This window comes from Rhinoraja longicauda, chromosome 32 (assembly GCF_053455715.1).
Source record: "Rhinoraja longicauda isolate Sanriku21f chromosome 32, sRhiLon1.1, whole genome shotgun sequence".
Taxonomy (NCBI): Eukaryota; Metazoa; Chordata; class Chondrichthyes; order Rajiformes; family Arhynchobatidae; genus Rhinoraja; species Rhinoraja longicauda.
In genome coordinates this window covers 12,462,266-12,489,141 of record NC_135984.1, presented here as the reverse complement: position 1 = coordinate 12,489,141, position 26,876 = coordinate 12,462,266, and the positions used below count along the sequence as shown (strand labels likewise).

Below are 26,876 nucleotides of genomic sequence, written 5' to 3'. Positions count from 1 at the left end.
TTTGTGATTTATGGATTTTTCAATTGTGAATATCTCATAACGACACATTTGTGGGTTAGCAGTATATTGCACCAACCCCCTTCAATTATAAATTATTCAAAAATGAACTTCATAAACAAGGATAACACTTTTTATTTCTGTCATTCGTGGTAAGATTTACAACATTTTGTGTGCGAGATATACAAGGTTGCACTGTTTTGCATGTAAGCTGACCAATGAAAAGATCAGGTCCTGATTTATACCAGCTCTTCACCTTCCCCCTCCTTGTGTGAAGAAGGGTCCCAACCTGAAACATCACCCATCCTTTTTCTCCAGAGATGCTGCCTCACCCAGCGATTTACTCCACTGTGTCCATTTGAATTGGATTCATGCTTCTGTACCATGTCAGTCAGCATTGGTCATTTTAGAGGCTGTCGAGGGTTTTTAACTAATCAACTTACCAATTCAAAATTTCTTGGCTCTAAGTATAAAGTTAAATGTCTTTTTGATTATATTGTGGATAGAGTAGAGTTCTATTGTTTGCAAATGCCTAATCTCTGCTTCCATGACTTTTTAAAATAAAACAAAAAGATATACAGCTCGTGGAGATGAAATTAAAATTAACAGAGAAAGCAAAGAAGAACAGTTCATTAAATATGATCAATTGGCCTGATATGGAAAGAGTGGATCTCTAGTGCAAATATTCAATCAGTAACATCCAAAGTTTAAGGATCACGAAGCAGCAACTCTTCAAGAAATAGTTAAAATAGATCCTAAACATTTAAAACTGGAATTGTGAAATTATTGGCTGAGGAAATGATAGTTCACAAAAGGTTAGAAGTTTAAGGTCAGAGAGGTTGTGAAATAGTAATTATGACTTACTGTACCATTTAAACCTCACATCCCAATCAACAATGTGTAACATTTTCAGGGTATTTTACAGCCAGAATAGTTGGCAAACATTTGGAGATCCTATCAATTTACTGATTGCACTGGAAAACCCGGCAACCAAGCTTCCTGTAGACACACAGGTTACTTCAGAGAGTGACGTCTGGAGTTCCTATTTAATGACACGTGGTTTCTCCAGCTGTTGCTATGAAGCTTTCTCCCTTATAATGGTGAGTACTGAGAGCCTCGTTGTAATTCTCAAAGCAAGTTTTGGTTCTTTGTTTTTCATTTTGACTTGTGTTTGAATGGTTGAGAAAGCGCCAGCGGATTTCTTCAAAAATGAGGAGGGTGTTATCCCTGACATCCTGGCTAATATTTATCACTTTATTAATATCACAAAAACAGATTATTTGATCATCCTCACATTGTATGTCAGGTTGGAGGCCAGTGTCTAGTGGAGTGCCCCAAGGATCTGTGTTGGGTCCACTGTTGTTTGTCATTTACATTAATGATCTGGATGATGGTGTGGCAAATTGGATTAGTAAATATGCAGATGATACTAAGATAGGTGGAGTAGTTGATAGTGAGGTAGATTTTCAAAGTCTACAGAGAGACTTGGGCCTTTTGGAAGGGTGGGCTGAAAGATGGCAGATGGAGTTTAATGCTGATAAGTGTGAGGTGCTGCATTTTGGTAGGACAAATCAAAATAGGACGTACAGGGTAAATGGTAGGGAATTGAGGAATGCAGTGGAACAGAGGGATCTGGGAATAACTGCATTGTTCCCTGAAGGTGGAATCTCATGTGGATAGGGTGGTGAAGAAGGCGTTTGGTATGCTTGCCTTTATAAATCAGAGCATCGAGTATAGAAGTTGGGATGTAATGGTGAAATTGTACAGGGCATTGGTGAGGCCGAATCTGGAGTATGGTGTGCAGTTCTGGTCGCCAAATTATAGGAAGGATGTCGACAAAATGGAGAGGGTACAGAGGAGATTTACTAGAATGTTGCCTGGGTTTCAGCACTTAGGCTACAGAGAGAGGTTGAACAGGTTGGGTCTTTATTCTTTGGAGCGTAGAAGGTTGAGGGGGGACTTGATAGAGGTTTTTAAAATTTTGAGAGGGACGGACAGAGTTGACGTGGGTAGGCTTTTCCCTTTGAGAGTGGGGAAGATTCCAACAAGGGGACATAGCTTCAGAATTGAGGGACAAAGCTTTAGGGGTAACATGAGGGGGAACTTCTTTACTCAGAGGGTTGTGGCTGTATGGAATGGGCTTCCGGTGGAAGTGGTGGAGGCTGGCTCGATTTTATTATTTAAGAGTAAATTGGATAGGTATATGGATAGGAGGGGATTGGAGGGTTATGGTCTGAGTGCAGGTAGATGAGACTAGGTCAGGGAGAATGGTCGGCGTGGACTGGTAGGGCCGGACAGGCCTGTTTCCATGCTGTAGTTGTTATATGTTGTTATATGTTATTTCTGTTTGCTGTGCAAAATGGCTGCTGTGTTTCCTACAACTGTAATTGCTTATTTTTGTAAAACATCTCTGCATTCAGAGGTTGTAAAAGGCGTGATATAAATGCAAGTCTTATCTTTTGAATGTATAAATTCATGTATTCTCTCACATTAGAATACCGGATTAAATCCTGGTAAATTCATCACATTTTTAAATCTATGTTGTGCTTTTCATGATTATTGTAGCAAAATTAAAATAAAGCATTAATTTTAACTAGTCACTGTTGTTGCTTACTTATTAAAGCAATTAGTACTGGATGCCCAACCTAAATAAAGTTCTGTTCACTTGAAATTGGAGATTGATTGCCTAGATGTATATGCTAGTGTTAGGTAATGTGTATGAATTGTTGTTTGAGATTTGTGGATACCTGTTAATAGTCATGGGTGGATGTTCGTTGAATGATTAATGTCTCAGGTTATCTTGGTACATAAACACAGGATCTTGAGGAGAGCAAAAACAGGGCCTCAGTTTAACATCTCAGGCAGAGGACAGTGTTGCACAGATTGTCAACTGATTGCAAAGGCTGTAGACTTGCAAGTGTTCTCTGCTGCATCATGGCTGACTCAGTGCAACAATGCTTCATGGAAGACTTTTTACTCCGAAAGGACAATCCTAAATGCCATATTTTCTTGCTTTAAAATTTAACTTAAACAATTAATTGTAAAAAAAAGGTTTAGTTGCATAGTCAGAATCAGGGGTGGAAGTCAATACTGATATGGAATCCCCCATCAAGCAAATTCAATGCAAAGTGTTGATGTCTGTTCCTAAATTCTGAATGTGAAAATCTCTGGGCCCAAACCTCTACTGCATTGGTGCAGCACCCTCTCCTACCCCCCTCCCTCCCCCCTCCCATCTGCATGTTTTCATTGTGGTTCAGTTTTTATTTTATTTGTACAGTTTAATCTGCTGGGTTTGTCCTGTCACAGTCTTAGCATTACACAGAGAAAGCACATAACTGGTCTTAATTGCCACATTTACTCAGTTAGTCTTACCCTATCGATAATATTCCATTTGTTTTTAGAGATACAGCGCGGAAACAGGCCCTTTAGGCCCACTGGGTCCGCGCCGACCAGCGATCCCCGCACATTAACACTATCCTTCACCCACTAGGGACAATTTTTACATTTGCCCAGCCAATTAACCTACAAACCTGTACGTCTTTGGAGTGTGGGAGGAAACCGAAGATCTTGGAGAAAATCCACACAGGTCACTGGGAGAATGTAGAGACTCCGTATGGACAGCACCCGTAGACGGGATCGAACCCAGGTCTCCGGCGTTGCATTCACTGTAAGGCAGCAACTCTAACGCTGCGCCGCCGTGACCGCCCTGCACCCTTGGTGCGGCCCACCATGCCGCCCTTCATCCCATCTCCATCATTCCTTCCCACTGGTTCAACCTCCATCTTAGACAATAGGTGCAGGAGGAGGCCATTTGGCCCTTCGAGCCAGCACCGCCATTCAATGTGATCATGGCTGATCATTCTCAATCAGTACCCCGTTCCTGCTTTCTCCCCATACCCCCTGACTCCGCTATCCTTAAGAGCTCTATCCAGCTCTCTCTTGAATGTATTCAGAGAATTGGCCTCCACTGCTTTCTGAGGCAGAGAATTCCACAGATTCACAACTCTCTGACTGAAAAACTTTTTCCTCATCTCTGTTCTAAATGGCCTACCCCTTATTCTTAAACTGTGGCCCCTGGTTCTGGACTCCCCCAACATTGGGAACATGTTTCCTGCCTCTAACGTGTCCAACCCCTTAATAATCTTATACGTTTCGATAAGATCCCCTCTCATCCTTCTGTGTAACCTAGCACTAACTCATTAATGGAGACACAAGAGACTGCAGATGCTTGAACCTTGAGGAGAACACTTAGTGCTGGAGGAACTCGGCGAGTCAGGTAGCATCTGTGGAGGGAATGGGCAGATGACATTTTGGATCGGGACCCTTTTTTCAGATAATTTACTAACTTATTTTCTCTCTTTCCTAGTTCTGACAAAGGGTCCTGGCCCCAAAACATTAACTCTGTTTCTCTCTCCACAGATGTTGCTAGACCTACTGATTGGTAGCTGCATTTTCTGTTTTAATATTTGCCAGTTCCTTTCGATAACCCGACTGTCACTGTGGAATTTATTTCCAGAGGATATGCCATTTCTCCCACAAGTACTTTCTCATAAAATTTGCCTTCGCATGTCCATCTTGAAATCGAGGACTGCCCATTTTCAGGTTCAGAGTTTCTCAAAGGGTAACATCGGAACATCTCGAACCAGTTCAATGAACTCTCGAGAGCAAGTGCATTCGGATGAATTCCGAAGTTGCCAATATCCCGATCAACACTAGGTGGCACTTCACTCCAATTTGAAGCCCTTCCCATACCCATCCTGAGTCAGATGTTCAAAGGCAATTCTCGATGCTAACTGGAATACTTTAAATGATTTATGAGCAAAAGACAAAGTGCTGGAGGAACTCAACGGGTCAGGTAGCATCTGTGGAAGGAAAGGACTGATGACATTTTGGGTTGGAATGGCATAAAAAGCACATGAGGCTGATAAGAAATAGCAATTACTAAAAGTGGAGGGAGAGGAAATTAGTTCTGCCGAGTATAGGAATGAACATAAAATGCTGGAGTAACCCAGCAGGTCAGGCAGCATCTCAGGAGAGAAGGAATGGGTGACGTTTCGGGTCGAGACCCTTCTTCAGACTGAAGAAGGGTCTCGACCCGAAACGTCACCCATTCCTTCTCTCCTGAGATGCTGCCTGACCTGCTGAGTTACTCCAGCATTTTGTGAATAAATACCTTCGATTTGTACCAGCATCTGCATTTATTTTCTTACACAACATATATACATGCATACGTTGGACTTTTGAATTTAATAATTGTATGGGAGCTTGTTTTTTTATGTTGGAGTGTCTATTTGTCAGGTTCCTAACCCAGGGATGGCCTGTTTCTGTCAGTTTCAATTCACCTTTCTCTGACAATATAGTTTGTGGCCTCCTGCACTATTACACAGAGGCTCAACACAAGCTTGAGGAGCAGCACGTCATTTTCCACGGGCATGTTGCAACCTCTCTGACTCAATATCAAATGTAATAAGAAAGTCACAAAAAGCTGGAGTAACTGAGCGGGACAGGCAGCATCTCTGGAGAGGAGGGGTGGGTGATGTTCCGGGTTGAGACCCTTCAAACAGGTCTGAGGAAGGTCTTGACCCGAAACGTTACCCATTCCTTCGTTCCAGGGATGCTGCCTGTCCCACTGAGTTACTCCAGCTTTTTGTGACTATCTTCGGTCTAAATCAGCATCTGCAGTCCCTTCCTACATTAAATGTAATAATTTCAGACAACTTGCGATCCCAACATCAGATCTGACCGTCTTGAACATTAACTCAGCTTCCTGATCGCTATTACACTGCCTGCTCGGCTGGACATTTTCTATAGCTCCACATGTCACCAATTTTACATGGTCCTTTGTGTTCCCATTTCTCTTTAGCATTTTGGATATGAATATGAATATCCAAAATAGATGGCTCATTTTATGGCAACATATATTGCAATGAAACTTTTTAAAAAAACTGCAAGTGCTGGAAATTTGAAACGAAAACAGAAACTGCTAGTCACACTTAGCAAGCAAGATAGCACCTGTGGAAAGTGAAACGGAATGGTCCTTGGTGAAGACTGGGAAAGAGAGTAAAACAAATTAGTTTGAAGATGCAGTGTGGAGGGATTAGATCCGTTAGGGCCAGTTGCAGAGGTGATTATCGGTTGATAAAACTCTGGTTGATTTGATAAGGTATTTAATTGAAATCAGTCTGACAGGCATTCTTTGTCTAGCCCGTCTCCTCTATTTTCTCAAAGTCCATGGGATGGCCATCATTTCTTAACTGAGCGATCTAGTTACTTGACCACAAAGTACCAGTTGCTTAGCTGTTCTGACCCTCATTGACACAAATGGACAATTTGCAATATTTGTGACCCATCCAGTGCCTGTGGAGAATGATTAGGAAACCTCAATAATTTCACATTTTCTTTTTCAACACTCTACTGTGGCAAATGTACCATCACCGCAACAGCAAGTGAGTGTTGGTCCCAGTGGTTGTATTTATCCAATGTACAAACCGTGATGTTAACCATCTTAGTGGGTGGAGAAAAGAACTCCCACTGTGACTTCTAACGCCCAGGCAGATGCTAGTATTGTCTGGGTGCCACCCTTCCCATTACACTGTTTGTAGGAGGCTGTGATACCATTGTTGTTTAATAGTACTCTGTGAGGAACTAATCACTCCATCGGCGGCTATTAAACTACAGGTCAGCAAGGAGGGGTCACACTGCTGGCTCCTGGAACATTAATCAGCGCCTGAATTCTTCATATTATACTTTACATGAAGACAGTGTGGATATAAAAATGATTGCCGTAGCATCCTAACTTTAAAGTGTAGATTGACAGGCTCTTGATTAGCAAGGCTGTCAAAGGTTATGCGGAGAAGGCTGGAGAATGGGGTTGAGAGGGAAAGATAGATCAGCCATGATTGAATGGTGGTGTGGACTCGATGGGTCGAATGGCCTAATTCTGCTCCTACAACTTATGAAGTATGGGTCGTGGATAAAGACCATCTGAAGAATTGCCACTGCAAAGCTCAGCCGTGTATTATTGGATTCCATACAAATGAAGGGTGGTTCTGCTCAAGAAGGTCAAGAGTCAAAAGTCAAGAGTGTTTTCTTGTCATATGTAGAAATAGAACAATTAATTTCTTACTGTCTGTGATAAGCATCGTACTGTAGAACATTAATCAGGGCCAGAGTATTTTCTTGAGCAAACTTTCATTTCAGTGAATCTGAGAGGAACTATCCAGATTTATTCTTGAATGAGGTGGGAACTGGTGTACTGGAATATACACAGCATCACAATGATGTGTCCAGCTCTTTAAAGCAAATTAAATGTAGTGTGTGTGTGTGTGCGCGTGTGTGTGTGTAGGAAGCTCCAAAAAACACTAATGTGATGATGACCAGATGCCTTTTCTTCCCACTGATGGTGACTAAATGATAAATATTGTCAGGGAAAATAATTGCCCCAAGGTTTTTCTAGTCTATCTGTGTGCATGAAATGTTTACACTTTTGATTAAAACACGTGGGGATATTGATTTGGCTCAGGGTGTGGATAAAGACTCATTTTTGATGCAAGACATAATTGTTTGTCAGTGTCTCAGCCATTCCCAATTAATGTGCATCATTTTCACAAAGGATAAGGATTTTTCAAGGAGGCATTTGCATTGCAAATTACATTTTAAGCATGCTTATTCTTTTTATTTATTAACCATACAAAGGTGTTCAATGCTCCTTTGTATAGTGACACCTTACTGTGAGCTGTATAGGATGAGTTAATGATAATTATGGAGATACAAGGAACTGCAGATGCTGGTTTAAAAAAAAGACAAACATTGTTGGAGTTCAGTCTAGCTTATTGTCACGTCTTAGGTTCAATCAAGCCATTCACAGTGTACAGATACAAGATAAGGGAATAATGTTTATTGCAAGGTAAAGCGAGTAAAGTCTGATTAAATATAGTCCGAGGGTCACCAATGAGGTAGTCCAGGACTGCTGTCGAGTTGTGGTAGGATGGTTCAGTTGCCTGATAACAGCTGGGAAGAAATGTTCCCTTAATCTGGAGGTGTGCGTTTTCACACATATAGCTTTTGGGAGAGGGGAGAAGAGGGAGTGGCCAGGGTGCGACTCGTCTTTGATTGTGCTGCTGGCCTTGCTGAGGCAGCGTGAGGTATAAATGGAGTCAATGGAAGGGAGGTTGGTCTGGGCTGCGTCCACAATTCACAGCAATTTCTTACGGTCTTGGATGGAGCTGTTCCCCAACCAAGCTGTGATGCGTTCTGATCAAATGCTTTCGACGGCGCATCTGTAGAAGTCGGTGAGAGTTGTTGGGGACATGTCAAACTTCCTAAGCCTTCTAAGGAAGTGGAGGCGTCGGCATGCTGGAGTAACAGCATCTCTGGAGAACATGGATAGGTGATGTATTGGGTCAGGACCTTCCTTCGGACTGATTGTAGAAAAGGGGAGAGAGGTGGTGGCAGAACAAGTGATAGGTGGATACACATAAGGGGGGGGGGGGGTTTGATAGGTAAATGGTTGGACAAAGGCCAGAGATGAAAAAACATAATGCGAGCTAAGGAAAGAAATGCGAATTGTGAAGCCAGAGAAAGGAATATAGGTGAAATGGGGGGGGGGGGGGGGGGGGGGGGTAGGGGGAAAGGGAGAAATGGTGAAAATCCAGATGGGGCACAGGGACGAGAGAGGGAGAAAATGGGAGAAGGGAGGGGTGGTTGTTACCTAAAACTGGAGTATTCAATGTTCGTATCGTTAGGTTGTAAGCTACCCAAGTGGAACATGGCGTGCTGTTCCTCTAGTTTGTGTGTGGCCTCACTCTGGCAATGGAGGAGGCCCAGTATGGGAATGAGAAGGGGAGTTACAATGTTTAGCAACCGGGAGATCCTGTAGGCCCTGGTGAACTGAGTGCGTGTTCGCCGAAACCCCCGAAGCCTTGTCTACGCTTGATCTTACCGCTCCAAAGACGTACAGGTATGTAGGTTAATTGGCTAGGTAAATGTAAAAATTGTCCCTAGTGGGTGTAGGATAATGTTAATGTATGGGGATCACTGGGCGGCACGGACTTGGAGGGCCGAAAAGGCCTGTTTCCGGCTGTATGTATATGATATGATATGATATGATGTAAAGGAGGCCATATCGGGAACACCAAATGTAGTGGATGAGATTAGAGGAGGTGCATGTGACCCTTTGTCTCACCCGGAAGGATTGCTAACCTTTTTATCAACTCTTTCCATTCCCATACTAACTTTTCTATCCTGGCGCCTGATGCCACATGTAAACTGGAGGAACACACCTCATACTCCACTTGGGTAGCTTACAAATCTGAACATTGTAATCTGTAACGTTTAATTCTCCATTTTTAAGTATATAACTTCCAAACAGACCCCGCCTTTCCACTTTTCCCCCCCTTCCCCCCTTACCACTGCACCCAATTTTTCCCTTCTCCCACCTCATTCCCCACATGTTCCTTCTGGCTTCACAATTCACACCACACTCACCACCACCACCACAATCAGTTTGAAACGTCACCCATCCATGTTCTCCAGAGTTGCCACCTGACCCGCTGAGTTACTCCCGCAATTTTACAAAAAATGATAGTCATCTTCCCACCATCCTTATCTGTAATGATAAAATAGAGATACTTCTGAAACAAGAATGCTGCAGATATCCCTTCTGGTGTAAGGAATTTGTATTTGTATTTGTGCAATGCCTTTAATGTAGCAAAATGCCCCATTGTGTTCAATCAAAGAGTAACCAAGCAAAGTTTAAAACCGAGACACATAAGGAGGAACTAGGCCAGATGAATAAAAGCTTGTTCAAAAAGGAAGATTGTTAGAGAGAGAGAGAGAAAGAGACAGAGAGAGAGATTCAGGGATTAAATTCTAAACCTTAGGTCCTTGGCTGTTGAAGACAAGGCTGCCAGTTAAATCAGGGGATGACAAGAAGCCTGAAGTGGTGAGATGCAGATATCTCTGGTTTGTGGAGCAGGAGATTACAGAGCAGGGTGGTCAATTAAACTTGGTATTCGCACTGAAAAATGACCAGCAGAGCCCAGGAGAGATCAGAAGAGATACTTGGGGTGGCGCCGTCAGCAATGGCAGCCTCGCCAACAGTCTGTCTGTCTTTTCGTCTTTTTTGTTATTTTTAGTGTGTTTTAAAAGTATGTGTTAATGTTCTCTGGTTTGTTTTATGTGGGGGAGGGGGGTCAGGGGAAACTTTATTTCAATCTCTTACCTTGCCGGAGAGGCGATTGTTTACAGGTCATATCTCCGGTCACTCTGCGGCCTAACATCATGGAGCTGGCGGCCTTGCTCGAGACTGACTTTGAGCCCCACCCCGGGGGCGAGGACTTGCCATTGGAGCCTGCAATCCCTTGCCTGGGATTGACGCTCCAACCGCGGCCTGCGGATTACAACATCGAGGAGCTCGCAGTCTCGGGTAGCGACTGATGTCGGGAAGCTCCAAGTCGCAGAAGGTTCGACCAGCCCCGACTCGGGAGTCCGATCGCCCGGCGCGGAGCTGAGATCCCCCGATGTGGGAGCTTGATCACCCCGACACCGAGGGCTCGATCACCAGCTACGGGAGCCAAGATCGTCCTGACAACGGAAGGTTCGAGTTCCCCGACCACGGAAGAACAAAGAAGGGAAGCAGATTGAACTTTTTTTTGCCTTCCATCGCAGTGAGGAATGTGGGGAGGTCACTGTGATGGATGTTTATGTTAAAATTTCATTTGGGTGTCTTGTTGCTCTTTATTGGTATGACTGCATGGCAAATCAAATTCCTCGTATGTTGCAAAACATACTTGGCTAATAAAGTACTATTATGGTTATTATTATTATGAAAATACCCTGTGATTTGTCAAAATTAAGGAATTGGTAGCTGTTAACATCAGCCAAAGAAATTCCAACTATACCTATTAATGTTTTGCCAATGTCCCATAGATTGACATCGCTCTGTAGTTTAAACAATTTTTGAATGAGAATTACAACATGTTTAACATCCAGAGCAGGGAAATTCTCAACACTTAGGCGAAGAAATGTCCAAATTACTGTGCACCATCTATTTTGCCATGAACTGCTTGTATGGATGTAACAGATGCAACATGGAAGGGAAACAAACATCAAGGGAGTGGTCCATGTCACGTGTTGCTAGAGGAGGTGGAAAAGGCAGATACGATTGCAATGTATAAAAAGCATTTGGACAGGCACTTGGATGGGAAAAGCAGAGAGGGATACAAGTCTAATGCAGGAAGATGGGATTAGTGTAGACCGGCTAGCTGTGGGCTGGTGATGTTCGAATGTAAAGGGCCGTGCTTCAGTGCAGCACGATTCAATTATTCTATAGTTTTAGGTGTAACCGCACAAAGAAATATCCAAAAAGCACCATTATGTATTAAAGTGTTTTCAGCCACTCTTCTGGAGCATTTTCAACGTTTCTAACCAGGAATGAGTAAAGAAAGTTTTAGGAACAGTTACAAATAGTTGGAATGTTGTAGGTTTTTAAGCAATATGTGGAAACATGGAATTCTCTGCCTCAGAAGGCAGTGGAAGCCAATTCTCTGAATGCATTCAAGAGAGAGCTAGATAGAGCTCTTAAGGATAGTGGAGTCAGGGGGTATGGGGAGAAGGCAGGAACGGGGTACTGATTGAGAATGATCAGCCATGATCACATTGAATGATGGTGCTGGCTCGATGGGCCGAATGGCCTCCTCCTGCACCTATTGTCTATTGTCTAAACTACTCCAGCTCTTTGCGACTTTGTGGGGGGGGGGGTTAAGGGGTTAGAAAGACAGATAGAACAGAGAGAGGTACTCGGAGCAAAGGGATGATTGTTTGATGGGACTTAAGTTACAGAGAGGCTGTGTTTAATAGAGGGAGGAAAAGGGGAAGTTGAAGACCTTGGATTATTCAAATCTAATGTAACAAAGGCACAATATTTTATAAAGAAAAGACAATTAAGAAAGACAATCTTAGTGATCCAGGGATATTGTGCACCTCTCAGTACACTACATTGATTTTTTAGGATGTAGTCCCTTCTTTCTTAATCATGTAATGAACAAATAGCTGCTCATTCCCTTTGCTCACTGCCTTTGAACATGTTGTAGATTGATTCAGACACTGAGATGTTTGTAAGAACACTACCCAAGGGTGATTGCAAGGGCACCGACAGGCAGTTAAAGATTACACAGAGAGACTCTAAATCAGGCCAAGTAAGCTTATTAATGGTCTTAGACAGTCTTGCTGAGATTCATCACGCTGCCCCGACCACTCCATCAAGCACTCGGCTGGGTGAAAATCACTGGAGCTGCTTGAGAAGGAAAATAAATAATACAGAGGGTACAATATGCTGGGCACTGTGATGGCAGTGTTGTTCCTTATCACCAGAGCAATTGGGCAGGTGAGTCTGATGGGAGATTCTAACAGCATAAGTAACAACTACTGTTAATAGATGAACTGTACTTGCGTTTAGCTTGATTATAATCATGTATGGTGTGATTTGACTCGATTCCACTCAAAACATGTTTTTCATTGTCTTTTGGTACCGGTGACACTAATAAACCAATACTAATAATCCCCATTCTTGTTATTTTCTATTTCGCTCCTCAATACTTTCCACCACGATCCTGTGCCATTCTGAAGATTGGGCCCAGCTTTCACCGGCAGGAGCCACTGCGCTCCCAGGTGTACCAGCCACTGCCCTGGAAGGTTCAGAACGTCAGTCGCAATCGAAGATCCAGCCGCGTTGACGAGGTAAAAGCCATCGATCCTCTCAGATTATAGATTGATTGCTGTAAACATAAATCGTGACCACTGCTAAAATAGACCACCTGGGTACTCTGATCAATGTGAGTTCAGTCTCTAAATTCTTCTTGTGTGAGTACAAAAGGTTAAAAACATTTTTCATCAGATTTAGGAACGGCTTCTTCCCCACTCTTATCAGACTTCGAGACAAACCTGTCATATGCTAAGGTCGTAATCTCGATCTCCCAACCTACCTCATTGCGGCCCTTGCACTGTTCTGCTTCTTCTGAGTGTTTAGTTTAGACACAGGCCCTCCAGCCCACCGAGACCACACGGACCAGTGATCCCTGTACACTAGCACTATCCTACACACTAGGGACAATTTTACAATTTTAGCTAAGCCAATTCACCTACAAACCTGTATGTTTTTGGAATGTGGGAGGAAACCGGACCACTCAGAGAAAACCCACGCGGTTATGGGAACAACATAAAACTCCATATAACCATATAACCATATAACAAGTACAGCACGGAAACAGGCCCGTTCGGCCCTACCAGTCCACGCCGACCACTCTCTCTGACCTAGTCTCATCTACCTGCTCTCAGACCATAACCCTCTAATCCCCTCTCATCCATATACCTATCCAATTTACTCTTAAATAATAAAATCGAGCCTGCCTCCACCACTTCCACCGGAAGCCCGTACAGACAGCACCCGTAGTCAGGATCGAACCCGGGTCTCTGGCACCATAAGGCAGCAACTCAACCACTGTGCCACTGTGCCTCCTGAGAGTTTTTGGAGGTTTGAGTTATGTCAGTTTGTAGGTCTGAATTATGTATGCGTGGCCTTGATTCAGAAGGCCGCGCATTTGATTGTTTCTGCAGAGATTCAAATACTATAATCTAAACTGGTGCTGCTGTGCAACTCTGAGGGAATCCGGATTTGTGTCTTCCAGCTGAGGTCCTGTTTGCTTTCTGAAGGGAGCAGTGGCACTCCTTGGAAGTGGAGTTAATATGTTGGTGTTTGTATGAGCTGCTTGTGTTGTCATCATCCTTCCTCCATTACAATAGGAATAGGAAAGTTTGCGCTTGGATCTGTAGTGCTGTGTGGGGAGAAGCGAAATGTTCCCTCAGTCAGAAGATAGAGAGATACAGCGTGGAAAAATGCCCTTCGGATCGCTGAATCTGTACCAACCATCGACCACCCATGTACAAATCCTCCATTAATCCTATCATTTTTATTAGCATATCGAACAGCACAGTAGTTTGGTTTAGTTTAGAGATACAGCGCGGAAACAGGCCCTTTGGCCCAACAAGTCCGCACCCGCACATTACCAGTACCCTCCACACACGAGGGACAATTTTACATTTACACCAAGCCAATTAACCTACAAACCTCTACGACTTTGGTGCGTGGGAGGAAACTGAAGATCTCGGGGAAAACCCACCCAGGTCACAAGGAGAATGTACAAACTCCGTACAGACAAGCACCCGTAGTCAGGATCGAACCCGGGTCTCTGGCGCTGTAAGGCAGTAGCTCTACCGCTACGCCATTGTGCAGCCACTACAGTAGCACAGGAACAGGTCCTTTGCCCCACCATGTTTGCATCAACCATGATGCAAACTCAACATAGACAAACACCTGAGATGAGGATTGAATCGGGTCTCTGGTTTGGGTTTAGGTTTATTCTTGTCACGTGTACCCGAGGAACGGTGAAAAGCTTTGCTTTGCATGTCATTCGATCATATAAGGGGGAAAATACAGAGTGCATAATATCATTCTCTGCATGGCAGCGCACCAGGTCTATAGACAAAGTCCAATGCCTGCAAGGGGGTAGAGGTGAATCGGACAGTACCTTAGTTTATGGAAGGACCATTCAGAAGCCTGATTACAGAGTAAAGCTGAATGGGCTGTCATGCTGCAATACGCACGATTCCAATTCTGAGAGAGTGCTAAAACGTTTCACCAGTTCTCTTCTACGTTGATGTTAAAGGTTGGAGTTCGAATTGTCCCAACATTTTGTCTGTGGGAATTTCTTATCTACTCATTTCATCGCAGACAGAATTGTAAATGACTTGAGAGTTTGGGATTGACAAATGTCATGATTTGTGAACCCACGGTGGCCTCTCTGTTCATGACTCACACATTAGCTGTTGCTGTGATGTGCGAATAGCACTGTACAATTGAATATATTATTGATATAGAAAAGCTGCAAGATCTAAGATGGAAATTATCCTGCAGATTCCTTGTTTATTCAGCCACTGAGTGGAAAGGGGCATGTTGTATTGCCACACAATTCATGGCTGTCAATAATTCAATTCTCCAGTGTACTCATTCACAGATTGTGGGCAGTAACTGGGCAGCATAATGTGGCCAAGGAATCATGTTCGGGGAGACTAAATAAGCGAGCAGATTGCCTTCCCTGAAGCAAATCTGATTTTTATGACATTGTAATAAGTTCACAGCCACCATTATTGATGCTAGGTTTTTAATTACGGATTTTCTTAATTCATTGAATTAAAAACTCCCTACATGTGCAGTGGTGTGATTTGAACTCAGAACCTTAATCCAATAACATAGCCTCCTGTGTCCCATCGCCATCCGAGCAATATGCCGCGATTTAGTTTAAAATCCACACAATTGGTAAAACCTTGAGTGGAATTGAAGTAAATAGAAGAAAGGAGGAAAAAGAGTGCGTTGGAATGAATTAAAAATGACTTGCATCAAAACAAAATTCTCCTCGCTGCGCAAGCAATCCACCCATCCTCTTCATCTCTGCACCTGCTCCAGCATTTATAGTCCTGACTAGAGAGATGAAGGCATTGTGGATCCCCTGCAAATAAAATAAAGGGACGTGGAAGCCATCTTGATGATATTCAGATAACACGATCTCCATCGATAAAAGTGAAATAACCAGAGTAATTGAACAGGACCCCAGTGTGGAGTGTAGGCTTGTTGCTTGACTGATGCTGTTTCCAGCCAGCATTGACATATTTATAATTCCTTAAACCCTGCTGTGGCTTCCACCATCTGTGCATCTCCAGCATTAAAAACGTGACCTTCCTGTGCCAAGGGAAAACAGCGGAGTCGAAGGAAAAGGAAGGCAAAATTTGCTGGCTCATAAGGAATGTTGCCAAGTCAGAACTTGACAGCTGATTAGATATTCTGATCATCGGTTCCAAGAAAGAGTGAGCTCCATCCCCAGAAACAGAAATCAACACCATCTTTTGTCCTCAGAAGACCAAACCCTTTCTGACTAACTTATCAATTAACTTTTCAGATAAAGTAATAAAGTTTTGCCACAACAAGATTTTGCTTAAAATTAAAATCTCTAAGAGGAGAATGAATGCTTACTGGGAGGTAAATGGATATTGCTATCAATAGGGTTAACAGGTCCTCCAGATGTCAGTCATAGAGTCATACAGCACAGAGACAGGCCCTTTGGCCCAACTCATCCATGCCGACCAACTAAGCTAATCCCATTTTTCAACATTTGGCCCTTTTCCCTCCAGACCTTTCCAATCCATGTACCTGTCTTAGTGTCGTTTAAATGCTATTATAGTACCTATGAAAGTCAAAATCATTTTTTGTTTTGAGGATGCAATTTCTTTTCTTCAAACATATTCATTCATAGGATTCACTATTTTTGGAAAGGCCAGTATTTATTAGCTTAGATTAGTTTGGGAATAGAGCATGTAAATAGGCCCTTTGGCCCACCTAGTCCATGCTGACTGTGTGGCAACAGCTCTACCAGCTGCACCACACCTGGCCCCCTCAATATAGAAACTGAATATGTCAGATTATAAAATGCAGTCCCACTACTGCAGCAAAGATGAAACCAAAGAGTTCGGTTTGTATTGGCCCTTTTGTATATTCCTGATTTTCACTTGCCAAGTCCTAAACTCTGTAATTCTCTCTCTAAATCTCTTTGATTCTATCCCTTCAGTAGACAATAGGCAATATGTGCAGGAGTAGACCATTCGGCCCTTCGAGCCAGCACCGCCATTCAATGTGATCATGGCTGATCATCCACAATCAGTACCCCATTCCTTTAAAGATCCCCAATATTTCCTTCAGGTGAACTTTGATCTGCCTTCCTGCTGACCTGGATGGTTTTCATCCATTCTTGTGATACAGATTGGGATGTTTTAGAGTATTAATATAAATGTTACTGTGTAAAATTGCAAACCTTCTTGGCACCTTCTGAAGAAATTCTGTTCTAAACTTCCAAATGTTAGGTTTAATTCTTGCAAAAGCCTCTGGCCCTCTCATGTGGTAAGTATTATCCCTTTTTTTAATCTTCATTTGCCAATTGCTCAATTGATCTGAAGGGTCTCGACCTGAAACGTCGCCCATTCCTTCTCTCCCGAGACACTGCCTGACCTGCTGAGTTACTCCAGCATTTTGTGAATAAATACCTTCAATTTGTACCAGCATCTGCAGTTATTTTCTTATAAATCTCTTAACACATCTTTTGCTACATCCCCTGATTCTAAACTACTCTTAATTTGGTGTGCCAAATTAACCAAATGTGGCATTCTCCACAAGGTAAAGCATACAAGGATGGCATCATGTTGCAACTTTATACACCAATGCCCACCTGTTGGCAGTTCTGGTCGCTACACTATACTCAAGATGTGTTTGTGCTGTAGAGAGCATGGAGGAGATTCACAAGGACATTGGCTGAATTGGAGCAGAGCAGTTATAGGGAGAGAATGGATTTGTCCCTGGAGCAAAAGAGACTGAAGATGACCTGACTGAGATAATGAGGGAATGAATTGGGTGGATAGTAAGAACCATTTTTGCATGGTGGGAGTGATTAAAACAGGAGTGGCATAGCTACAAGCTGAGAGGTGGGAGGTCGAGAGGGGATCTGAGCGTAGATGTGACTTTAGACAGAGCATCGGCTTTAGAGATATAGCATGGTCAATTTGAGAATTCTTCTTAATTCACCATCTCACACTTTTAGTCGATCCTTCTACTTTCTTTTCCATATGCTCATCTGCTTTCCTTTCAAATGCATCAATGCCATTCACTTCAACTGTTTCATACAGCACAGAAACGGGCCTTTGCCCCCACCCCCCCAGACCACTGTAGTTATCTATACTAGTTCCATTTACCTGCATTTGGTGGCTGGTGATTCAAGTGCCTGTCTCGAAGCTTCTTTAATGTGAGAGTAATGGTCTCCATGTCCTCAGGCAGTGCATTTTAGATTGCAAGCACTAACCCAAGAGCTCGGGCTCAATCCCAACTGCACAGAGTCTGTATGTTCTCCCTGCGTCCACATGGGTTCTCTCCGGGTGCTCTGGTTTCCTCCCACATTCCAAAGACGTGCAGGTTTGTAGGTTAATTGGCTTCTATCAATTGTCCCTAGTGTGTAGGATAGTGCCAGTGTACGGGGTGATCACTGGGGAATGTGGACTCGGTGGGCTGAAGGGCCTGTTTCCATGCGCTATCTCTAAAACTAAAGCTAAATACAACCACTTCTCTCACTGAGCTCTGTCCCTGGACTCCAGATAGAGTCCAATGGTCTTGCTTGGATCACCCTCTGTTAATGTGGGTCAGACCTGGCATAGAATTGGTAGCCCCCATTCATTCAGAAGGCAAGGACTAAGTTTAAAATAAAATCATTAATGTTTTTGATATATCTAAATATATCCATATATTCTCCGTTCAATTGTAATCGTCAGAGGCACTTAAACCGTTAAAACGCCTTGCTAGTTTGAGGCTCCCAGCTTTGCCTTCTGCAAAAATCCATCCGGGCGTTTAGTGCTGCCTGAGGTCTGATTGCCCGACTCGAATATTGGTATAGGGAGGAGTGCAGGCAGCGGAGTAGAGGATCCAACCTATTGTCGTTACTCTTCCATTCCCACATTAGGTAGCTACTAAACTGTTGGGCCCAAGCCTCTCCTGCATTGGTGCAGCACCCTCTCCTCCCCCCCTCCTCCACCTCCCTCCTCCCCTACCCCCCAACCTCTCCCCCTCCCTACCCCCCTCCCCTCCCTATACCCCATCCCCTTCACCACTCCCCCCCCTCCCTACCTCCCCCCATCATCCCACCCCATCACCTTCACCCATCCCCTTCACCCCTCCCCCCACATTAGGTAGTTATAGGAACATAGTCAAGTCAACAAGAATATAGAGAAGTAAAACATTTGAGATAACTACTGCTGTGATCAAATATCGGTTAGACAATAGACAATAGGTGCAGGAGGAGGCCATTCGGCCCTTCGAGCCAGCACCGCCATTCAATGTGATCATGGCTGATCATTCTCAATCAGTACCCCGTTCCTGCCTTCTCCCCATACCCCCTGACGCCGCTATCCTTAAGAGCTCTATCCAGCTCTCTCTTGAATGCATTCAGAGAATTGGCCTCCACTGCCTTCTGAGGCAGTAACGCAATAACGGCAGTAACGGTTGTAACGCAAGTATCACCATGTATCCCATAACATAGCTGAGCGTACTTCATCCCAGTGACTATGATACAGACTAAACCTGTCCATTGATGAGGTAGTGGTGGAGACCCCACTATTTCACCAATCAGTACCATACGAGTAAAATGTAATTGATTTGACTAAGCTGAATCTTGAACGTTATTTCTGCTGCACCAGTTTGCTGAGAAGAGAGAGAATGAAATGTATTCACTCTAACCACTGCAAAAGAAAAGTCCAAGAATTGCAACACATTAGGTCAGAGCAGAAATTCCTCAATTCAAATTTATTGGCTATGAATTTGAGTTGCAACTTCTTTTGAAAGAAAAGTTCTTTGGTTTAAATGTATAAAATAAAATTCAAAAATCGAGATTTTTCTTATCTTGTAAATAACTAAAAAAAAAACCCAAACGGAATTAAAACCACTTCACCACTGCAGGAAGCACGATTCCCGGTTTTAAGATGTGGGTCACAGGCAGGGCATGAAACTGATTCTTGGTTAAGAGAGAGGTCACCATATCAGCACAATTTACAATGACCACTTATACGGACTCTTCTTGTTCTTTCAGGACGGAGGCTCTCGACGAAGCAGTGTTAATAGCTGGAAGGGTAGCACAGCAAGAGGTAGGTTTCCAACTTCCACCTGGCAACCATTCACAATTTGAACTGCAACCATCTGCCTGAGCTTCTGAGGGCCGTCTCCAAATGTCCACATGACTGTTCAGAGATCTGGAGAGCGCGATTACCAACTCAAACCCTTTGGAAGGCTGTTGCCCTCAAATTTATATTTTTAAAAAAGTGACGGCTTTTATATAGCACCTTGCATGTCCCCTTCAGAACAGACAAAAGGTATTTCAAACCTAATGAAGTATTTTTTAAATGAGTCAAAGTGGGAGATGCGGGAGCCATTTTGTGCATTGCCAGCTCCAACAAACAGAAATGTGCTAATGAATAATCTGCTTTAGTAGGATTGATAGGCACAGAGCTCTCTGATTTTGCTTCAAATGGGAAGCCTTCAGTTTAACATCTAATCTTGGAAACAGGGCAAGCCTCACTGGCTGCACTGATTGGAACAGCTACTGAAACTTAAGTCAGTCTCAGGCTTGGGGACAGAGCAGAACTGGTTGTTTGTAGGACTGGAGCTTCAGTCTAGAGCTTCTTAGTTTAGTTTAGAGATATAGAGTTTAGCGTCTGTATTCAATCGCTGGGTACCAACCTACCCCTCCCCTCTATCCTCCCCCCAGTCCCCCCATCCCCACTAAGTTCTCCCTCCATTCCCCCTTCCTCCCTCCCATCCCCCTTCCTTCCCCTACTCCTTCCCCTCCATGGCCTCCATCCCTTCACACCCCCCCTCCTCCCCCCCACTCACCCCATCCCCACTGTTCTCCCCCTCCTCCCTCCCCTCCCCCTTCCTCCCTCCCATCCCCCCTCCCTCGCCCCTCAATCTATCGACAGAAATAAAAATAACACCCACTGTTCGAATTATAAACCAAGATCACGCCCATATAAGGTCGTACAATTAGATTACCTGACATTCCCCTCAAAACCAAAGCCTGATTGATAATGGAGAAAGTATGAATAGTCACCTTGCAGATGACACTGAAGTGGGTGGTATCGTGGATAGCGAAGATGGTTATCAAAAGTTACAGCAGGCAAATGAGCTGAGAAATGGCGATGGAGTTTAATGCAGATAAGTGCGAGCGAGGTGTTGCGATTTGGGAAGTCAAACTAGAGCAGGATGTATACAGTGAATGGCAGGGCCCTGGGGAATGTTGTAAAGTAGAGGGATCGAGGAGAGCTAGTACTTCCTTTCTTGAAAGTGGTAGGGGAATCAACAACCAGAGACATAGTAGGAACCTGAGGGGCAACATTTTCCCACAGATGGTGGCGGATGTATGGAACTGTGCTGCCAGAGGAGGTAGTTGAGGCAGGTACTACAACAACATTTAAAAGACATTTGGAGAGGTGTATGGAAAGGAAAGTTGTAGAGGGATATGGGCCAAATGCAGGCAGATTGATTTAGTGTAGATGGGGCATCTTGGTCGCCATGGGCAAATTGGGCCAATGGGCTGTTCCCGTGCTGTACCAGGTTTACTGTCATTTCTAGTGAAAGTTAAGAAATGTTCATAATCTGTTTACAATATTTAACAATTTTGGGCTGTGTAACGTATTGCCTTGAATATATGAATGTGATCTAGGTTACCTGGACTAATCCTAATCTGTAACAGCTGGTGAAGGCTCTATAACTGGCCAACTGTATCTTTATATGAGAAGGAAAAACAAGAGTGAAGCATTGGTAGATTTTATATGATGCATTAAAATGTTAAAAAAAATACCAGTAGAGGGAGTACTCAGTCAGAATTTCCAAAAGGTTCCCCCAAGATTGGTCAGAGATGGTGCAAGGCTCACCTGAGCCAGAGTTGGCTGTGCTGCCCTTTGTGTGTAAGTTCAGGTGGAGTCTTGGACAGATTCAAGAGCATCACCAGTGCAACATTGTTTACGCGTTTGAGATTTGATAGAATGAACCAGTTCAATACATGATGTCGGAAGAAGGAACCTTTAGAAAAGCTCAAAACTCATCCCGCCCCCCCCCCCAACCTTCCTCTTCCTCCTGGTCTTTTATCCTCGATGTGGCATCGTACTCGCTGAGTTACTCCATCACTTTGCGTTTATCTTATGTTTAATCCTTTTGGAATTGTCTCTGAATTATGCAAACAAACCGAGATCCCATCAATGAAGATAAAGCTGACGTTTGACAGTTTTAACTGATTCATTTAACACAGCACCTTGACACAACACTGCACGCTCAGCCAGGTCATAATGTGACCTAATCTGCACCGACAGCAAATTAAAATAAAAATGGACCTTCAAAAAAATCGGAAAGATAACGTTTTAAAATGAATAATTTATCGTGATTGTCTCGACTATTAGAAGCAAGAAATGGTGTTGGTTCTGGGTATTATATCATTTTGATGTGGTGAAGCAATAATAGACATCCCAAGGTTTAGTATCGCTGGTTATTATAAGTCAATGCAAGATATCCTGACGTTAAATGATAGAATTAGCTCATTACTGTAAAAAGATGTGTTTTCAAAATGCAATTCCACCTCAGGGGCCAATATTACATTTTTTTGTTTTATGGCAAGCAACGCATTTTGGAAAATTAGTCCTCGCTGCGATGAGCAGATCGAGTATCAGGGGAGAATTGTTTGGTCGTCATTTATAAACTGCTGTTCTGAGGACATGCATTTGGCTGACTGCTCCTGAAACTGCCATCGTAACAAAAACATTTATGCTCGTCAACAAAAGGTTCTTATGAATAAGCCTCAACAGTCTCAAAGAGCCACTTAGTTTAGAAGGTTTCCAAACGTGGGAGGCACAGAGGGGCAAGTGGTAGGTGCTGCCCTCTCTCAGCAACAGCGACCCAGGTTCAATCCTGACTTCGGATACTGTCAGTCTAGAGTTTACATACTCTTGCTGTGACTATGTGGGTTTCCTTTGAGTGCTTCCTTCCACACCCCAAACACATGTGGGTCAGCAGATTTATTGGATATCAATGATACTTTATTGTCACATGTACATAGGTGCTGTGACATTTTTTGTTTTGTATACAGTTCAGTAAATCCTACACTACCCTGGCAAAATCATACCGAAGTACAAGAGTGAAAGATTAGTAGATTACACTGAGGCAGTACACAAGAGTTGCAACGCCTTTGGTGAATTAACCAAAATTGGTAGGGAGGGAGTACTCAGTCAGAATTTCCAAAAGGTTCCCCCAAGATTGGTCAGAGATGGTGCAAGGCTCACCTGAGCCAGAGTGGGCTGTGCTGTCCTTTGTGTGTAAGTTCAGGTGTAGTCTTGGACAGATTCAAGAGCATCACCAGTGCAACGTTGTTTACGCGTTTGAGATTTGATAGAATGAACCAGTTTCAAATGAACCAATTATTTCTTTCCAAGTTTCAAAGTTCTTACAAATGTAGGTGAAAAGTAGAAGGAGGAATGGGGATAGTTGATGGGAATATTTAAAGTAGGATTAGGGTAAGTGGATGGTCAGTGTTGACTCAGTGGGCTGGCTGAAAGCCCTGTTTCAATAGTGTACATCTCTTTGACTCTGGTAGTAGAACGTGCTGGAGGAACTCAGCGGGAAGGCGACATCTGTGGAGGGAAATGGACAGATGACGTTCTGGGTTGGAACCCTTCTTCAGACTGATGGAGTAGGGGGGAGAAATCTGGTACAGAGAGGTGGGGTTGGGGCAAGGCCTGGCAAGTGATAGGTGGATACGGACCAGGGGTAGGGGGCTATTACTTGAAATTGGAGAAATCAATGTTCATGCCGTTGGGTTTCTTAACTAAATACAGATTACCAAGTCACCGTGACCTGCTAAACGTGTCCACAATTTGCTATTTTGACTGATATTCCCCCTAAGGTGATTGGAGGATATAGTGGCACGGCAGGTAGTGCTGCTGCCACACAGCTCTCGTGACCAAGGTGTGATCCTGACCTTGGCTGCTGTCTGTGTGGAGTTTGCATGTGCTCCCTGGGACCAAGTGACAATAGACAATAGGTGCAGGAGTAGGCCATTCGGCACTTCGAGCCAGCACCACCATTCAATGTGATCATGGCTGATCATTCTCAATCAGTACCCCGTTCCTGCCTTCTCCCCATATCCCTTGACTCCGCTATCCTTAAGAGCTCTATTTAGCTCTCTCTTGAATGCATTCAGAGGATTGGCCTCCACTGCCCTCTGAGGCAGAGAATTCCACAGATTCACAACTCTCTGACTGAAAAAGTTTTTCCTCATCTCCATTCTAAATGGCCTACCCCTTATTCTTAAACTGTGGCCCCTTGTTCTGGACTCCCCCAACATTGGAAACATGTTTCCTGCCTCTAACGTGTCCAACCCCTTAATAATCTTATACGTTTCGATAAGATCCCCTCTCAACCTTCTAAATTCCAGTGTATACAAGCCTAGTCGCTCCAGTCTTTCAACATATGACAGTCCCGCCATTCCGGGACTTAACCTAGTAAACCTACGCTGCATGCCCTCAATAGCAAGAATATCCTTCCTCAAATTTGGAGACCAAAACTGCACACAGTACTCCAGGTGCGGTCTCACTAGGGCCCTGTACAACTGCAAAAGGACTTCTTTGCTCCTATACTCAACTCCTCTTGTTATGAAGGCCAACATTCCATTGGCTTTCTTCACTGCCTGTTGTACCTGCATGCTTCCTTTCAGTGAATGATGCACTAGGACACCTACATCTCGTTTTACGTCCCCTTTTCCTAACTAGACACCATTCAGATAATACTCTGCCTTCCTATTCTTACCACCAAAGTGGATAACCTCACACTTATCCACATTAAACTGCATCTGCCATGCATCCGCCCACTCACACAACCTGTCCAAGTCACCCTGCAACCTCATGGCAACTTCCTCACAGTTCACACTACCACCCAGCTTTGTATCATCTGCAAATTTGCTAATGGTACTTTTAATCCCTCCATCCAAGTCATTAATGTATATTGTAAATAGCTGCGGTTCCAGCACCGAGCCTTGCGGTACCCCACTAGTCACTGCCTGCCATTCTGAAAGGGACCCATTTATCCACACTCTTTGCTTTCTGTCTGTCAATCAATTTTCTATCCATGTCAGTACCTTACCTCCAATACCATGTGCTCTAATTTTGCCCACTAATCTCCTATGTGGAACCTTGTCGAAGGCTTTCTGAAAGTGGGCTGTACCTGTGGTGCTCTGATTGTCTCTTACATCACAAAAATGATGTAACAGGTAGGTTAATTCAGTGCTTCTTAAACTCATTCACCCTTGAGTCTTTATCACAAAATTTAATTCACCCTCGACTAAATTTTCCTCTGTTTTTTGGTTACTCCTTGTGTATAATTTTTTATATATATGAAGTCATTCACCCTTCATGCGCCCCTCAAGTTTCATTCACCCTTGGGTGAACCATTCACCAGTTGAAGAAGCACTGGGTTAATTGGCCATTGTAAATGTTCCCTGGTGGAGGAGGGTGTCAGGACTGGGGAACTGATGTTCAGATGAGAAAGAAAAAGTAACGGAAGTAAGTGGGGCAACGGAACTGATGGGATTGCTCTGAGAGCTGACATAGATTCAATGGTCCAAGTGGCTTCCTCCTGTGTTGGATGAAGAGACGAAATATAACTAGTACTTATCAATTGTAACAGGTGCACCCAATTCCTTGGACTAGGAAGTGGCAGGTGTTTCAATTATGTCATTTACCACCTCCCTAGCCTTGAAAGATTGATTGAAAGACACAGCATGGAAACAAGCCCTTGGGCCCACCGGGTCCGTGTCGACCATCGTTCATCCGTTCACTCGAGTTCTAAGTTATCCCATTTTTGCATCTGCTTCCCGCACACTAGAGGCAATTTACAGGAGCCAATTACCTTCCAAACCTGCACATCTTTGGGATTTGGGAGGGAACTGGACCACCTGAAGTCAGCCCACATGGTCACAGTGAGAATGTGCAAACTCCATGCAGACAGCACCCGAGGTCAGGATCAAACTCGGGTCTCTGGCTCTGAGAGGCAGCAGCTCTACCTGCTGAGCCACTGTGCCTTATATTTTGGTCTTTTATTGTTTCGTTCCCAGTGCCCCACCATTCCCTGCGTTTGTTCCCTGCACCATACTTCTTTATCCAACCCCACCCCTCCCCATCTCCATCACTTCATTTTGTACCTCATGTTGGTTTGAAAACTATTATGGTTCAGAATCATAGAGCATGGAATTAGGCCCTTTGGCCCAAGTTGCCCATGCTGACCAAGATGCCCCAACTTGCCCATACCGACCAAGATGCCCCAACTTGCCCATACCGACCAAGATGCCCCATCTACGCAAGTCCCAACTGCCCGCATTCGGCCCAGATACCTCTGAACCTTACCCATCCAGGTACCTGTCCAAATGCCTTTCGAATGGTGTTAAGGTACTAGTATCTTGTAATAATATTAGTATATATAGTCATAGTACTAATATACACTGTAGCTCCAGATTTGATGAAAAATCAGCTCTGGTTAACACACACACACACTCTCTCTCTCTCTCTCTCTCTCTCTCTCCCTCTCCCTCTCCCTCTCCCTCTCCCTCTCCCTCCCTCTCTCTCTCTCTCTCTCTCTCTCTCTCTCTTCCCCCCCCTCCCCATGTACAGTGTATAGATACATGATAAGGGAATAACGTTTAGCGCAAGACGTTTTGGGTCGAGATCCTTCAGCGACCTGACTTCAGTGAGTTCAGCTTTTATTTCAGATCTCCAGTATTGTGCATTCAGCTACATATTGATCATAACACAGATGAGAGACTTGACTGACAAAATAATTGTTTTAAAAAATTAATTTATATTTCCGCTTAATGTCTGTAGGTGTTAGAGGTTCGGAAGAAAATATCTTTGCGGAATTCAGCCCGGAGAGAGCAGCTGTAACCATCCAGACACATTACCGGAGGTATCAAGAATGCAAAAAGTATGAACAAAATCCATAAGTGATGTGGAGACACGAGAGACTGCCGATGTCGGAACCTTGAGCAAAAAACAAACCGCTGGAGGGACTCAGCGGGCCAGGCAGCGTCTGTGGAGGCAAATGGACGGACGATGTTTTGGGTCAGGACCTTCCAAAATGTTGTCTGTCCATTTCCCTCAACAGATGTGGTCTGGACCACTGAGTTCCTCCAGCAGTTTGTTACTTC

At 43.8% G+C, this 26,876-nt stretch overlaps 1 protein-coding gene across 2 annotated transcripts; it reads left to right on the top strand.

Moving 5' to 3' along the window:
* The first annotated feature begins 993 nt into the window (after positions 1–993).
* LOC144608778 (uncharacterized) lies at positions 994–26,876 on the top strand. Of its 2 annotated transcripts, none has more exons than XM_078426869.1 (4): positions 994–1,097; positions 12,625–12,735; positions 19,728–19,782; positions 26,554–26,876. In XM_078426869.1, the coding sequence occupies exons 1-4, from the start codon at positions 1,047–1,049 to the stop codon at positions 26,670–26,672; spliced, it is 336 nt and encodes a 111-aa protein (XP_078282995.1). In that variant the 5' UTR covers positions 994–1,046; the 3' UTR covers positions 26,673–26,876. The 2 variants fall into 2 exon arrangements, with proteins under 2 accessions (XP_078282995.1, XP_078282994.1); XM_078426868.1 differs by lacking the exon at positions 994–1,097 and adding an exon at positions 12,265–12,382.

Excerpts from the sequence above, each read along its gene's own strand:
- LOC144608778 (XM_078426868.1), top strand. The coding sequence starts at position 12,329 with ATGCTGGGCACTGTGATGGCAGTGTTGTTCCTTATCACCAGAGCAATT. Across the intron at positions 12,383-12,624 it reads TCACCAGAGCAATTGGGCAG|ATTGGGCCCAGCTTTCACCG; the intron begins GTGAGTCTGATG and ends GCCATTCTGAAG. Across the intron at positions 19,783-26,553 it reads GAAGGGTAGCACAGCAAGAG|GTGTTAGAGGTTCGGAAGAA; the intron begins GTAGGTTTCCAA and ends TAATGTCTGTAG.